At 37.6% G+C, this 14,325-nt stretch overlaps 1 protein-coding gene across 1 annotated transcript; it reads right to left on the bottom strand.

Moving 5' to 3' along the window:
- Window positions 1-111: 111 nt before the first annotated feature.
- BBS5 (Bardet-Biedl syndrome 5) lies at window positions 112-13,179 on the bottom strand. Its single transcript, XM_074145955.1, has 12 exons — window positions 13,081-13,179; window positions 11,408-11,490; window positions 10,491-10,556; window positions 8,450-8,499; window positions 7,663-7,790; window positions 6,647-6,782; window positions 5,541-5,636; window positions 4,980-5,042; window positions 4,165-4,299; window positions 3,967-4,050; window positions 2,399-2,422; window positions 112-2,282 (listed from the first exon to the last, which is right to left on the bottom strand). Exons 1-12 carry the CDS (start codon window positions 13,140-13,142, stop codon window positions 2,181-2,183), a joined length of 1,029 nt encoding a protein of 342 aa, XP_074002056.1. The 5' UTR covers window positions 13,143-13,179; the 3' UTR covers window positions 112-2,180.
- Window positions 13,180-14,325: the final 1,146 nt, after the last annotated feature.

Genomic DNA, 14,325 nt, shown 5'->3' with positions numbered 1-14,325 from the left:
ATCAATTATCTATGCTCTATTATTTTTTTTTTTTTTACATATCCATATCACATCTATAGTTTCTTCAGATATTGATAATAAGGCTTTGAAATTAATTTTGAGCTTTTTCTTAATACCCATTTGATTGTATTTATTGGTAAACAAAACCCTACGGTTTAGACATAAAATAGACATTATTCAGGTAAAATTCTGTTTTCAAAAATAATTAAAGATGAAGTCTCCACCCCTCCTTAACAAACACCGTTCTTCATTTCAGATAATCTGTAAACATTATCAATCCTTTTATGTTCAACCATACCAGAAACTGAAAACAGTACATAGAAAAGGTAGAATAGAGAATGAAAAACATGTAAGCCACCATATTAACATTATTTAATGGATGTCCAATTTAAACTAAAAAAAAAACCCCTGAATTTAAACTAAAAAGCCCCAAATCAGCGAAGTAGTTTGAAACGTGAATATGAATTTAGAAAAATCATGCATATGTTGAAAGTTTCACAATTTAGACTGGGAACATTTAGATTATTAAAGATGGTAATAGAGATCTAAAACAAATTTGACATTTTAAGTTGTTTAATGGACCTTGATGAGGAGCTATACTTTGCCCATATAGTGAATGCTTTTTACCCATATGGTAAAATATTCTTTGAATGTAATGGAAACAGGATAAAAACACAACTATTTGAATGCAAGATCTACAAAGAGGTATAACATTATCAAAGTTTATTGAAATCATTATTGCTTTTCAATATAGGTAGTATCTCATTAAAATATATACTTTGAAAGATTTTCTACAAACACCACAATTAGAGTCACACCACTATAACAGTCAGCTGCTAAAACAACAGCTGATAGATCTCATTTGACTTTTTCCACTTATAGAAAATAGCGCAGAGGTCTTATGTCACTAGAAAACGTAACAGCTGCATCTTCCTTTGAACAATAAATGACTCATTTCTCTCTAACACATAACATCATAAAGGTCTAATGACTCAGACACAGAAGCTATTTGTGTGTGCACTTTCTTCTAGACCATTCCTTAAAAAAAGTACTCTAGTCAAAAAAAAACAACGAAAAACCACAAAACATGTATGAGGATATCTGGATTACAATTAAAGTACCTGGAATGATATGTGGTGAACATTTAACAAAATTATGAGACACGAAAACAGTATTGCTTTTTGTTAAAGTTATCAAGAACACAAAATGTTCTGAATACGACGATACTGATGTTGCACAACATTAAACAAGTTATGGAAATCTGATTTAGGTATTATCGTTATGGGAAAGCACATCACTGTGTACAAATACATGCACACATTGAGCATCAAGCTATATACCACATGCTGCTCTATCTCAAGTGGTGGTCCCTGTGTACGCAGGAAGAGGAAGCTTCCTTTTTTGACATACTTCCAGGTAAAATGGCAGGGACTGCCTGACCCTGGCAGCCAATCACAGGGCAGTATGTAAACACATAGCCCATGAAATCGTAAAAAAGCATAATGGTGGCTACCTGTCATAAAACGCTGGCTGAAACACCATGGCAGCCGCTGTGTTGTTAGGGGAGGGAGCTTCCTGTTCCAACAACCTTCTGGGGGAAGCAGGATGGCGTGGCAGGTCCTGCCAATCACACACCTGAAAACGCCTGGAGTCAGAGTGTGTCAAAACATGTAGTCTGCCAATCACAAACCAGTATGAAAACATGTAGGGTATGACATTTTACATAACAGCAGCCAAATTAAAATGGGACCCACCATGACTATCGTTGGGACAGACTTCCAGGTCCTTATAACCTCACGGCAAGAGGGAAGGACTTCTCTGGTCCTTATACCATGTGACCAGAAGATGGGCGGGGCTTCTGGGGCTTGTGGAACTGTGACTGTCCTTGGGGGGGTGGGGCTTCCACCAACCCCTTCTCATAGTAGATATTGGTTGTCCTCCCACTACTTACAGAAGTGATGTAATAAATAAAAAGCTGTTAAACATACCAGGGTTTTGAATAATCTTTCCTTTATGACATATCCTGAGGGCATATTATTTAATACTTGCCTGCTCTTTAGCTTTGGCATGTTCCTTCTCTGCTACTCTGGTATTTCTAAATTCTCTTCTACACATCTCACAAGCCTGCTAAGAACTGAGAGTCCTTCCTTGCTTCAGGAACAATCGCGTGCCAATCTAAATCAGATCATGACTTCCCAGAGTCCCTGGAGTGTGAATCCGTCCTTTAGCTTCTCTATTGCGAGTCCCAGTTCTTCTGAAAAAACAGGCTCCCGATCATGTTGCTTTTTTGAATGCATGAGATAGGAGAGAAAATAAAATAAAGCAGAAGGAACTTTTAAATTTTATTATCAAATTTTAACAACCCGAATTTGATAGTATGAAAAAGAGATGTTCTTACCTTGTTTTCATCAGCAAAGTAAGCCTGCAAAAAAAAAAAAAAACCCAACAAAAAAGTACTTGCAACCTTGGAAAAAAAAAGTCTCAAAACAAATGTGCTAATAATTCCTTGGAGTCAAAACTGTATTTAGTAAGGTTTTTTTGCAACAAACCAGTCTGTATGGGTTTTATTTTTGTTCTGTTTTTTTGATCAGAGTTTTTTCTATGTTGAATAATTTACAAAAGGGCTCTAACAGAAGTTGGTGATTATGTTATTTTTCATTAAATACCAATCTTTGAATTTTCCATCATAACAAACACAGATTTTTAAATGGTAACATTTTCATATTACATTTGTTAGACTGACAAATACTTTATAAGGAACAAAATGTTAACATGAAGGCAAACTGACAGCATCCCAGCATTATCCGCCTCATGTGCAGCAGCATTTATTATTCAATTTCAAAAACTACCTTAAAAAGTGTAAGTAATATCAAAATTTAGTTAACATCATAATCTAAGAAACAAAACTGAACAATGGAACTGTTCAGAGTAACTGAACAATTAACCAAATTTTTCTACTCTCAGACAGAGCTCTGGGCCAGAGATACAATCTTTCCCATTCTGCGTGTTTGATTTCCTGAAGCGTTTGAGCCTGAATTTCCAAATCTCTGAAACTACCCACAACTCTCTCAAGTCTGTGGACCAGGAGGCTGTAGATCTTCATATGTACCAGAAAGAGCCTGATCTTGCTTCAGCTGCCCCTACGGACTGGCGAGGGGCAGCAAAGAAAGCCTTTTCCTGCTCAGCTGGGTCTCAAGCTATACAAGACCACAGAACAGCATCGCAGCCGTCAAGTGTCATGGAATACTGGTACGGAGCCACTCCTCGGGTCCTGGACAACCTATGTCTCCTATAGCAACCGCCTTCTAATCATTTACAGCTTCCAGTTTTAGAACATGCAAAGCACAGTTATTTAATTCAGGTGACAAAGGCAAACAGAATCTATCTTTAAGGAAAAGATTAATAAAAACATGCAAAAATGAAAAGAAAAAAACCTAATGCATTTAAAAGTAAATTTTCCTGAAATACTGGGAGACAGATACTAAGACAGTTTTCTAAACTGGTGTCAGGAGTGCAAAGGTTGTCAGCAGTGACTCAAAATTATGGCTGCCTTTCTAAAAGTCTTTGAGGTTTGAATCTTAGATGAATGGTGAGTGTACAGATATCACCATCTATTAATCTGCTCCAAGAGAAGGAAGGCTTGTTTTAACATACTGTATTTGATTACATTATACTGTTGGTTTTCAAGCTATTCCTGATCTTAATGCATTGAGAAACTGCATACAACTGTTACTTTAAATATCTACTTCTGTTTCTTTTGAATAATAGTTTAAGTGAGAAATCCATACACAGAATAAATTCCTGTAGTAATCAAGATTTTGAATAAAAGGCACATAGGTGTGTTTTTAAATATAGAAAGTTCAGTTATAGCTTATCTTTAATAGAGGATTACAGCTGCACATTACTTACATTTGAATAACCAAAAAAGAATTATTTTATTTTTTCATTTTCTGTGGAGCAGCTTACCACAAAAGCATCTGTATGCTCATCAGATTCTATTTCCACATCATCTTGAACCTGCTCCACTATTAGGTTTTCAAGAGGCTGAGGCTGCAAATTAAAATACTGAAGTGAGTAAATCCACATATCTAATATGTTTAATATATTTTTATTACTGCTTTTAGCACAATATTGTATCTAATTTAAAATAAATGAGCGGAGTACCTTTTCTTCCATTTCATAATCCACTCCAAATATAGGGTTAGCTGAATAAACTCTGTGAAGTGAATTAATTTCTTTCACTGCCTCCTGTAGTTTCTCCACAGGGTCTATTTTAAAACCAAGTACATATCCTCCACTCTGTATAACAGAGAAAAAAGACAACATATGTTTATTAGTTTTGCTTGTCATTTAAACAACATTTTCCCCCTTGATAAGGATTTTCAGTTCAATGATAGCAAATTTCTGTTTGCTGATAAAACATCGTCTGTTAGCTTATTTTCATAGAAGCAAGACTCATGATTTATTTCTAGCTACTCAGCAAATGTTTAGTCTGTTAGATCTTGATGTTGTTGTTAAAGAAACTTTCAGATAGAGTAAATAAAGTTAGGGTTTTTTTTAAAATCACCATTAAAAGCATTTCTGATTAAGGTCAAATTAAAGAAAAGTAATTTTGTCTCTTACAGCAACAGATAGATAAGTGAAAAAGATTAAAAATAGTGGTCTTAAGTATAGAAGTAATTGGAACTGAAATACAATCTGTCAGAAGACACTGTTTTTAACAGTTAGTTTATTACTTTAACTAGCCATGCTGGTCTATTGTTGCTCCGCTTAGAAAAACCATAACTCACAATAGCCACATTGACCTTAACATATGGACACTTTAAGCAGAGCAAAGAGGGCTTTTTTAAAGTTGTGTTCAAAAGGCCACATGGAAGGAACACTAAGTACCTTAGAACTAGCCCTGTGACATTTCAGAATTAGAGAACTATTATATATAAAAATGTAGCCAATGAAAAACAGCTATTAAAGCTTCTTACCTGCTGAGAACTCTCTATCACAAGCGCCAAGCCAAACTTTGAGTCTCTTATTTTTATTGAACGCTAATGGTAAAGAGGTGAAAAATGTTTGTTAAAAATTCTGGAATTACTTGATAAAAATCTGCTGTATCTATTTTAAAATATTTATTTTTTGGAAGCTTGGCTATCAGCATTCCCTCCCATTTACCATTACATATCTGAATGCCTCAACCTCAGGGAAAAGTGTTTTTATCAGAAGTGGTAACAGTGCTAGCAGTTCCATTTCTGAACATCAGGTTCACAGATCATTAATTCCAGTGTATTTAGGTGGCATGAAGAATCATATTTTGAAAATTGGAAATACAAGCCATTTTCAACATCTGTACTTGCCCATGAAAGCCCCCAGTTGATCTGGACAGAAAAAAAAAAAAAAATAAATCTACTCAGTGGTTGATGCTGGCAAGATTAAATTCCTCCCAGACTGCAGGACATGAAATACTAATTTTGTCAAGCTGGGAGTTTTAACTGAAGACTTGAACGTATGCCATTTCATTTTGAAAATGGCTGTTTTAAGATACTTACGATTTGTAGATATGGTATGCTGACATTAAAGCTGTCATTCATATTTGCATGCCAAACTATTCTCACATTAGTAATAAAAAACGTTCCCAAATTTCCCTATTAAAGAAAAAGGTATGTTAGAACTGCTATGAAGCATAGAGCCTTTTTTCCAAACATGATGATTACTGCTATCCTTTTAAACACAAGCAGGATACAGCTTCATATTTAACTCAATAAGAGCCTCATTCTTTCCCACCAAAACCAGTCGAAGTGCTTCTACTGATTGCAAGGAAACAAGGTCCAATCTTTAAAGGATATAGCACCCAAGTGGTGAAAACAGCTGGGAGTGCCTATTACTGCAGCAAAGCAGGATCAAATCACAGCACAGCAGTCCTCAGAGGAGTACATGAAGCATCTAAGAGTGTTCTTAACTGTACAGATCTGGAATTGGCGTATAGCGTAAGTATAATGGCATGTGGGTTAAACTTAGGCAATTGTGGAGATGTGTGCCAAGGGAATGTAGAGGAAAGAACTTTTTAGCTTGTCAGGATGGATCCTATTTCCATTCTGGACTGAAACTGCACAGACAGAAATAACTGCTCCCATTTTGTTTTGTGGCTCTGGGAAATGCTCGCAACTAATGCTCTGTAAAATAATAGAAATGTTTTCTATTTTTTTTTCCTTAATATCTTTTATTTTTCCATGTTTTAAGACATGATTCCTACTCCAGTATTTCCGACTTCCAGTAATCAAAAGACAATGCAGTCTTACACTGCAATCACATCTGCCCGTAAATATACAAATATTCAGTAGAGCACTTTGTAAACAACATGATTGTCTTTCAGGATTATACAGAGCATTAGACTCATAAATATATCTTTTTAACAGGAACTATATATCTAGTTCCTTGCATGTTAGCCGAGTCATGTAGATTCTGGTTGCCAAAAAGAGACTTTGTTGTACTGAGTAGCAACTATATCGGATCAGTTTCTCTGCATGCATCAGATGATGAACTGAATTAAGGGTAATTCCTTCGAAGTTAGAAAACTGTAGTAGTACAATTGCTAAATGAGAGCCAAAACATTTTAACTTTGCTGTAGTCAACATAGTTTCATTTTTCACTATACCTGGTCACTTGATAAATTCCAGACTCCATTGATTTTATCATATATTTGTTCTTGTGGCAGTAATCTCAGTTGCTTGTTTTGAATCAATGCACTTCTCAGCTTCAGATCACGATACATTTTAGAAGTTTCATAAGCTCTGCAAAAAATAAAAAATACACACTACCATTTCAGTGGTTTCTATTATCTTTACTGTTTGTTTTAGCACCAATATGAAATGCTGTATATTTCCAACTTTTCTTATCACCACGTTGCACAAAAATGAGAGTACTATTAAAACTTCATCAACGTAAACCATTATATTTCAACTTTCCTTAATGAAGTTATCTATAAACTTTAAAGGGCTTTTTGACATCTGTTTTGATCTCCTGTACTGTTCATGTGTATACTATTTCGTTCTTTTCCTTAGGATAGTCATCTCCCCGCCTCTACTGCAAAGAATAAGTCTTCTGGGTCCCATGTTTTACATAAGTATGGACATCAATAATCCTTTATTTTTCAGCATCAGTTAAGTCACAAACATCCAATATATGTACATCAGTATTCCACAGCTCTTAAATAGAAACCTATAGTAATGCATTATGCACACATTCATTCAGATGACTTATCTTTAGGTGGGAAACATCCACTGTTTCATAGTCAAAGTTTTGACAAGGACTTAATTCTTCATTTCCATTATATGGTCCAAAATTATGGGAAATTATTATAGACAGAAACTACAGATAGAAAATGCACACTGAAATTAGCTCCTTTGTAGTTTTACTTATTCAGATAGTTTATACACAGAAGGTGTACAAACTTTGATCAATGACTGGTATTAACACACATTAATTTTCATTACGCACAGTTTTCTGCTCGAATTTGTGATCATTCTCTCCCTGTCTTCCACAGATTGTGCTCTCCTCTTTTGGGAAAAGTTAAATATGGGCAGTTATATCTCAGTCCATCAGCAGTAGTAACACCACATATTTGACTCACTGAACTTTGTAAATGAACAAACACTATTTCAAGTATGCTACCTGTGTACAGCAATAACTGAAGTGAAGAGTCTGGGACTCCCAGGGACAACATTGGTAAATATGAACTCAAACCGTGTATTGTTACATTTAGTCAATATGTACAGAGCTTCTGTCTGCCCTCGTAATTTCTGTAACGAAAAAATGAAATTTAACATTTTGACAATATAACAGCTTGACTGTACATGCAAGAAATAATCAACATATTTCTAAATTCTTGTTCTAAATAGTATATCTGAAGGTGTAATCCTGATTCTATGATCTACTGCTGTCTTCTGAACCCAGTTCCATCGACAGCAGAACTAAGGAAGACTGCCTGCTATACATTTGCACTATCACGACTGAAACAGTATTTTTGGCTTTGTTACCACGTGGCTGCCTGGGGAACGTACATAATCTCCCTGCTAGTTCTTTGCTGCAAGCCAAACAAATGGCTTCACAGTTGCATGTAATTCAGGCTATATATTTGAGAGCTCTCTTGGACAAAGTCAGTGCCTCTCTAGACCTTTGTTAAATTGAGACACAATGAGCCAACATGTGCTTGACTCACCTAGAGGGGAGAAGAATCACCAAACAGTGTGACTGCATGAATTTTATTGCCTTAGAAAACTGACTAAAAACATATTCCTACAGAAGTGTAAAACTCTCTCAACTTTTAAAACTAAACTTCCATTACTATTCTATTACTGTTCTTGCAAGTAAACTTTGAGATTGTTGATACAGTGTAATAAGTATAAACAATGAATTAGAGCTGTTTTTATTATTTTTAAAAGTATTTTTTGAAACTTACTGAGTTGGCAGTTCTTGTAGTTATATTTATAATGCAGTTGTAACCAACAGCTAAAAGTTCGGGGAGAAAGAAAAAAAGAACAGTTTTGAGTACAAGAAAAAAAAATAGTCAAAATTAGAAAGTACAATATTGAATAATGATCTCAAAGGTCCCTTCCAACCAAGAAGATTCTGTGAATTTTGTAGCACAGCTTTGGATGCTATTTGTGAGAATTACACATTGTGGTTAATGGTCTAGGCCCTCATCACAAAATCAAAGACTAATTTAAGCTGGAAAGGCCCTTCCTTGGGAGGTTGTCTGGTCCAGTGGTCTTCTCAAAGCAGGACCAACTCCATCTGGCTGCTCAGGGGTCCAACTGAGTTTTGAATTTTTCCAAAGAAGATTCTACAACCACTCTGGGAGCGGTTCCACAATTTTACTGCCATCATTGTGAACATTTTTCTCCTAATATTGGATCAGAATTTCCCTTGTTTCAGTGTTTGACTGTTAGCTCAAGGAGGTCTGTATCATCATGATGTGCCCCATAAATTTCACCCTTATAAATAAAACTTTCTACATTGATATAATATTTTGTAGAAAAAGAGCTAAGGAGATGACAATAAAAAAAAGAAAAAACGCAAAATGGAAAGTATAAATGGAGAAGAAACAAAAAGAAGCGGAAAAAAGTTATAAATTTCACTTTTCCTCTTTTACAGTAGTGCTCTGATAGAAAATAAGAACAGAAACAATCCCAGCTGTTCTTCCTAAACAAACAGATGCCATAAAATGGTGCTGGGCTAAATCTGAATGTCAATGACAATCCTGCAACTGATACCAATAGTAGCACAGCCAGGTTAAAACAAACAAACAAACAAACAAACAAAAAAACACAACAACAACAACAAAAAACAACAAACAAACAAAACAAAACAAACCAACAACAAAAAAAAACAACAAAGGAGAACTAGAATTTGCTTTGGGAAGGTTCTGCTTCTCCAAAGCTCAGATGTGACAACAGTTATGCAGATAAGAATATTCAGTCTTTACGGAATAAATACTTATGAAAATAGAAAAAGACTATTTCCTAGGTTGCTTATGTGAAATTTTCTAAAACTAAAAGAAAGAGCAATGGTCAAAAATGGCATCCAATGAAATATTTTTTGTCTATATATTCCCTTTATGTAAGAAATAATGCATTATCCTGAAAGCTAGAGAGTATTTTACACTCTAAAAGGCATAGATTAGAATTCCTTGAGCTTCTATAGGGCTGAACTACTCCACAACATTCTTCGTGATCTTCTCTAAAACAAAGTCTATTCTAAAACTTAGATACACAAGCAAACAATTTCTTTTAAATTTTATAAATACATATAAAAGTAGCAGTGTGTGTGTGCACTTTTATGTGAGTGCATGTATGAGATAGCAAATGCAGCAAAGGAAGCAAGCAGAGGGCATAAATTTATATACATAATGAAAAGAACACAGATTTTCAATCTTGACTGGGTACTGGGAACTGAGCACTAGAAATAATTTGGGTACAAAGGAAGTGCATCCTGCACCTGTTTCAGCAAATTAAATTAAATATGAGTAGACCTGCTAGCTACTCATACAGTTAAAATTAGAAGCTTATACAGAGCTTATAATAGTAAATTTGGAAAGGCAAGTACTTGTGGGGAATAAAAACTGTAGGACAATACAGAACGTAAATAAACAGGTGGCAACAAGAGGTACAAGTAAAGCAAAGTGTGAAGAAACTCAAACTTTTGTTTCTTTCTAAAAAGACAAATGAATCCTACATAAGCCAAATGAAAAATATGTCTGAAGTACTCTTCAACTTCTGTTCTGAGAACTTAACACTGAATATCAATATTTTGCTATGAATTTTTATAACAGTTCCTATATCACAAATAGATTCATTAGTAACAGTTTATTTCAGACTTTACAGAGGAACAGAATTATACTTTACTATTGCATACTGTAATCAATACTACTGTGAAAGAATAGCATGCCACCACAAAGGAAACACAAAATTTGCAGTTGTTTCACAGGAGATGATACTTACAGAGATTGACTCTGGGCAGTGACAATGAGCGCCAAATAATCCTCAAATTTGTCACAAGCAGTCTACCTGGAAATGAACAGTGCAGACATTTTTAATCTGCTTAACTTCCATTAAATTAAAATGTTCCATTCAGTGGTACGTATCTACCTCTAGTTTTGAAACACCGGAGTATTCCTTCCCCTTGATAGGAAAAAGAAGAAAAGCACAGGACACTCCAGCAGAAAAAAAAAATAAATCACTAAACGCTTTTTTGAATGCTAGGAGAGAAAATCCAGCAAGGAACAAATGAAACAACCTTTAATATGTCCCAGCATTCCTGAAAACCAAACCAAGAACAGTTACTGATTTAACATCACCCTGCCTATGGTAAAAATGTGGAGACACAATCAGTGCAGAACTGCTCTGGGGAGGAGAAGGGGAAGGCAGTGAGTTAACTATCGCAGCTGTCTTCATGAATAACCTCACCCCTTTATGTCACATGCAAATTGCTTTGATTCTGTACCCGGTACAGCAGCACATCCAGCCCCAGGAAGGGTTATCTCAGCATGCTGGCAGCTTCCTGCCCTTGCATACTATATATATATTCCTTACTGATTCAGTTTAAACTAGGTTAGGAAAAACTAAGCATTAAACAGGATTAAAGCAGAAGATCCTCACAATGTTTATAAATGGATTATTCTTACAAGGCTTTCAATTCCTAACAAATTCTGAGACAAGATTGCCACATTCCTGTAACTGTGAACAAGAGATCCTATTTGAAAATACTCCAGGGGGAGACAGATCTGTGAAACAAGCAGGATCTATTTTTTGCAACAGACAATTGATACTGAGTTCAATGGAAACGGGGCTTTCATGATCCTATACAAGTTAAATATTAGCAAGTACAAAGTTTACAATTTCCCTGTGCGTGAGGTTACCTCTGTCTCCATTGTTTCCTTTGGTATCTTCAACAGACTCTAAGCAGTCTATAAGGACCTCTCCAGCTCTCATTTTCATTTGTCTAAAATAAAAAAAAAAGGAAAAAATTACCTAATGAAAAATAGAATAGATTTATCCTCCAAAAGAAGGCCATTGCTAGTTCCCCACTTTGCTTTCCTTTCTTTTTTTGCTTAGCACATCATTCAATGAAAAATCCATATATATGCACGCATACACACAAATCAACATTATATACCTGACATTTTTATCACTACATCTGGCATATGAAAACTATGAATAGCTTTACCATTAAATTATAATAGTAAATAATTAAGTAGCAAGCGTGACCAAGCAAACTATATTCCAAAATAGGGAGAAAGTGTGTGAAAATGTGAGAGAAAAGCAAAAAAGTTGCATTCACATCATTTTCGATCGATAGTTTGTTGCCTCTTGCTGCCCCTTTAGGCTTTAAAGAGTAGAGCTAGGCTCAGGAAAGAATAGATGCTGGTAAAGGAAGTATCAGATATATAACAACACGTGAAATGCTCTGCTAAATTTTCCACAAAGGGGGTAGTTTGGTGGGGTTTTTTTGTATTTTCCTTGATTTAACTAGTCTAACCACTTTATTACACAACAACTGATATAGCATGAAATTTTGCTGTATTTTAATTGTATCACATAAAGCAGCCAAAAGTCTTCAGTGTATTGGCACGACAGAAACAAAATGCATTATCAGGAGGAGAATTCCATAAGATACTACTGGAGATCAGGATCGAGACAGTAGGTTTGGACTCAACAATACATCACCAGAACAGCACAAAAGATATTAGACGCAGGCGATAGCAAGAATAGCAACATTAGCATTAAAGAAACGATGGAAGCAGGCTCTGCCTACATGACAATTCCACAAGAAAATAAGACAGAACTGCTTAAACATCCAAGATACAATTTCACGTTTCTAAATTTACTTGCAGGCAGCATGTCTGAGGGACGAGGGGTGCTCTCAGCAGGGTGCACTGAGTAGGAGGGAGATGAAGCATAACAGTACACTTTCAGCCCCCAAATCATCACCGATCAGTTGCTAGTTTGTAGCTCCATATTACAGAAGTCAGGCAGGGTTTTGTCACAGACACCAGAGCAGAAGCGTTATGTCTCAGATAAGGCTGACAGCTCACCAGAGGTCAGGGCTCACAGGAGTGAGGAAGCACTGCCTCCACGAGGACGTACGCGACAACCCTTCAGCTCTGCCCCCTCGGGCGGGGGGGCAGAGCTCAGGCTGCCAACACCACAGAAGGGACACCGAGCCCTTCTTACCGGTGACAGATACCGTCCCCTCAGACGCACACCTAAAGTTTGTTTTTAACTTCTCAGTGCCAGGTGACGGTGCAGGCGGCTGGGAAAAGAACTCCACCAACCAAAAACTCCCCAGCCAGCCCGCCTGAGTCTCAGCGGCGACACAAGCCTTTTCCCGCCCTGCCAGGAAAACACGCTCCCCCCGCTCCGCCGCTGCCGCCTCACCGGGACGGCTCCCAGAATGCACCGCGCCACTAACGGCAGCCGCCTTCAGCCTACTGATAGGCAGGGCTCAGCCTACCGACAGACGCCGGGCAGGCCCGAAAGCCCCGCTGTAAGGGAAGGGGAGGAGAGGGGAAAGCAGGGCAACGACACTCACTGCGGGGAGATGTCGAAACGGACATCTCTGTCCTCCCACAGCACGTCGAGCACCGCGCTCATGGCTGCCGGCCGCGGCGCCGCTCCCTCCGCGCGCCGCCGTGGCAACGGGGGTGGTGTCTCACGCTCGCGCCGCCCTCGAGATTGGCTGCGGCGCTGCACGTGGGTGGGTGGGTGGGGGGAGCCACCCTCGCGCCCGCCTGCCCAAGCCCCGCCCCCGGCTCGGCTGAGGGAAGGGGCGCGCGGGAGGTGGGCACGCCATCTGGGTGGGATCGATTGGGATGTATCATAACATTTTTCATTTGGGATAACTTGAATTTTGTATCCAGCCGAATTTTAACTGCAGTATCCTATCACTTTCGAACAAAAAAAAAATACTCTAAATGTACGACTCATAGGAAGAAACTTGACCTCTGACAGTCCTGTCCTTGGAGCTGGTCGCTGAATTGGTGAGGAGCCTGTCGCGACCCACAGGGCAGTCGATAGGAACGCGATGAAGTCAAAAAGGCCATGGGCTCTGCCCGTCCCTCGGCCTGTCCCTCCTCACGCCCTGGCCACCGCTGCGGCCCCAGCGGGAGAGTGGCCCGGGGCTCTGCAGGTAGGAAGGGCAGGGGGTGTTCGGCTTGAGGCCAAGTTCAATGTTTTTGTTGATATGCTGAACTTACCATTTGTTCAGGGGAAGAAAAAAACCCAACCCAACCCACAAACCCAATCTAAAATTATCATCGGGTTTCATATGCAGGAGTGCCTGATCTGAGGTGTTCGATCCTGTTAAGGGCTGTGGCAGAAACCTGTTACATCATCAGGAGCACGTTACACAGTAAGTGTAGTTTAGCTGTGAGGTAAGCTTTTAGTCCTGTAAAGGTATCATTATCCATTCTCTGTCCTGGCAGTAAACCCATAAATGTTTTATTAGAAACAAGCTTTTAAGTATATAAGTAATACAAAAACCATCATATACAGGCAGACATAAAAGTAAAAATCAGTATGGCAGTGAAGGCAATAAACTCTATGCTGCATTTGATGTTTTGAATGTAATTTTAAAAAGTTTTTTAAGAAAGATAAAAATAGTAAAATGCATTTAAAAATTAGACTTGGCTTTCAGGAGAGAAACACGTCAAGAACCACTTTGGACATGAACTAACCTAATTTAGTGATGCCAGCTATTGGTATAGTCACTCCTACAAATCTGTAGATGCATTTTAACTGTATTTGTCATGTATCTTATTAGCTAATGGAAACTGAG

This window comes from Numenius arquata, chromosome 3 (assembly GCF_964106895.1).
Source record: "Numenius arquata chromosome 3, bNumArq3.hap1.1, whole genome shotgun sequence".
NCBI lineage: Eukaryota > Metazoa > Chordata > Aves > Charadriiformes > Scolopacidae > Numenius > Numenius arquata.
The sequence above is the reverse complement of the archived record's forward strand: the minus strand, read 5'-3'. Positions and strand labels throughout refer to the sequence as shown.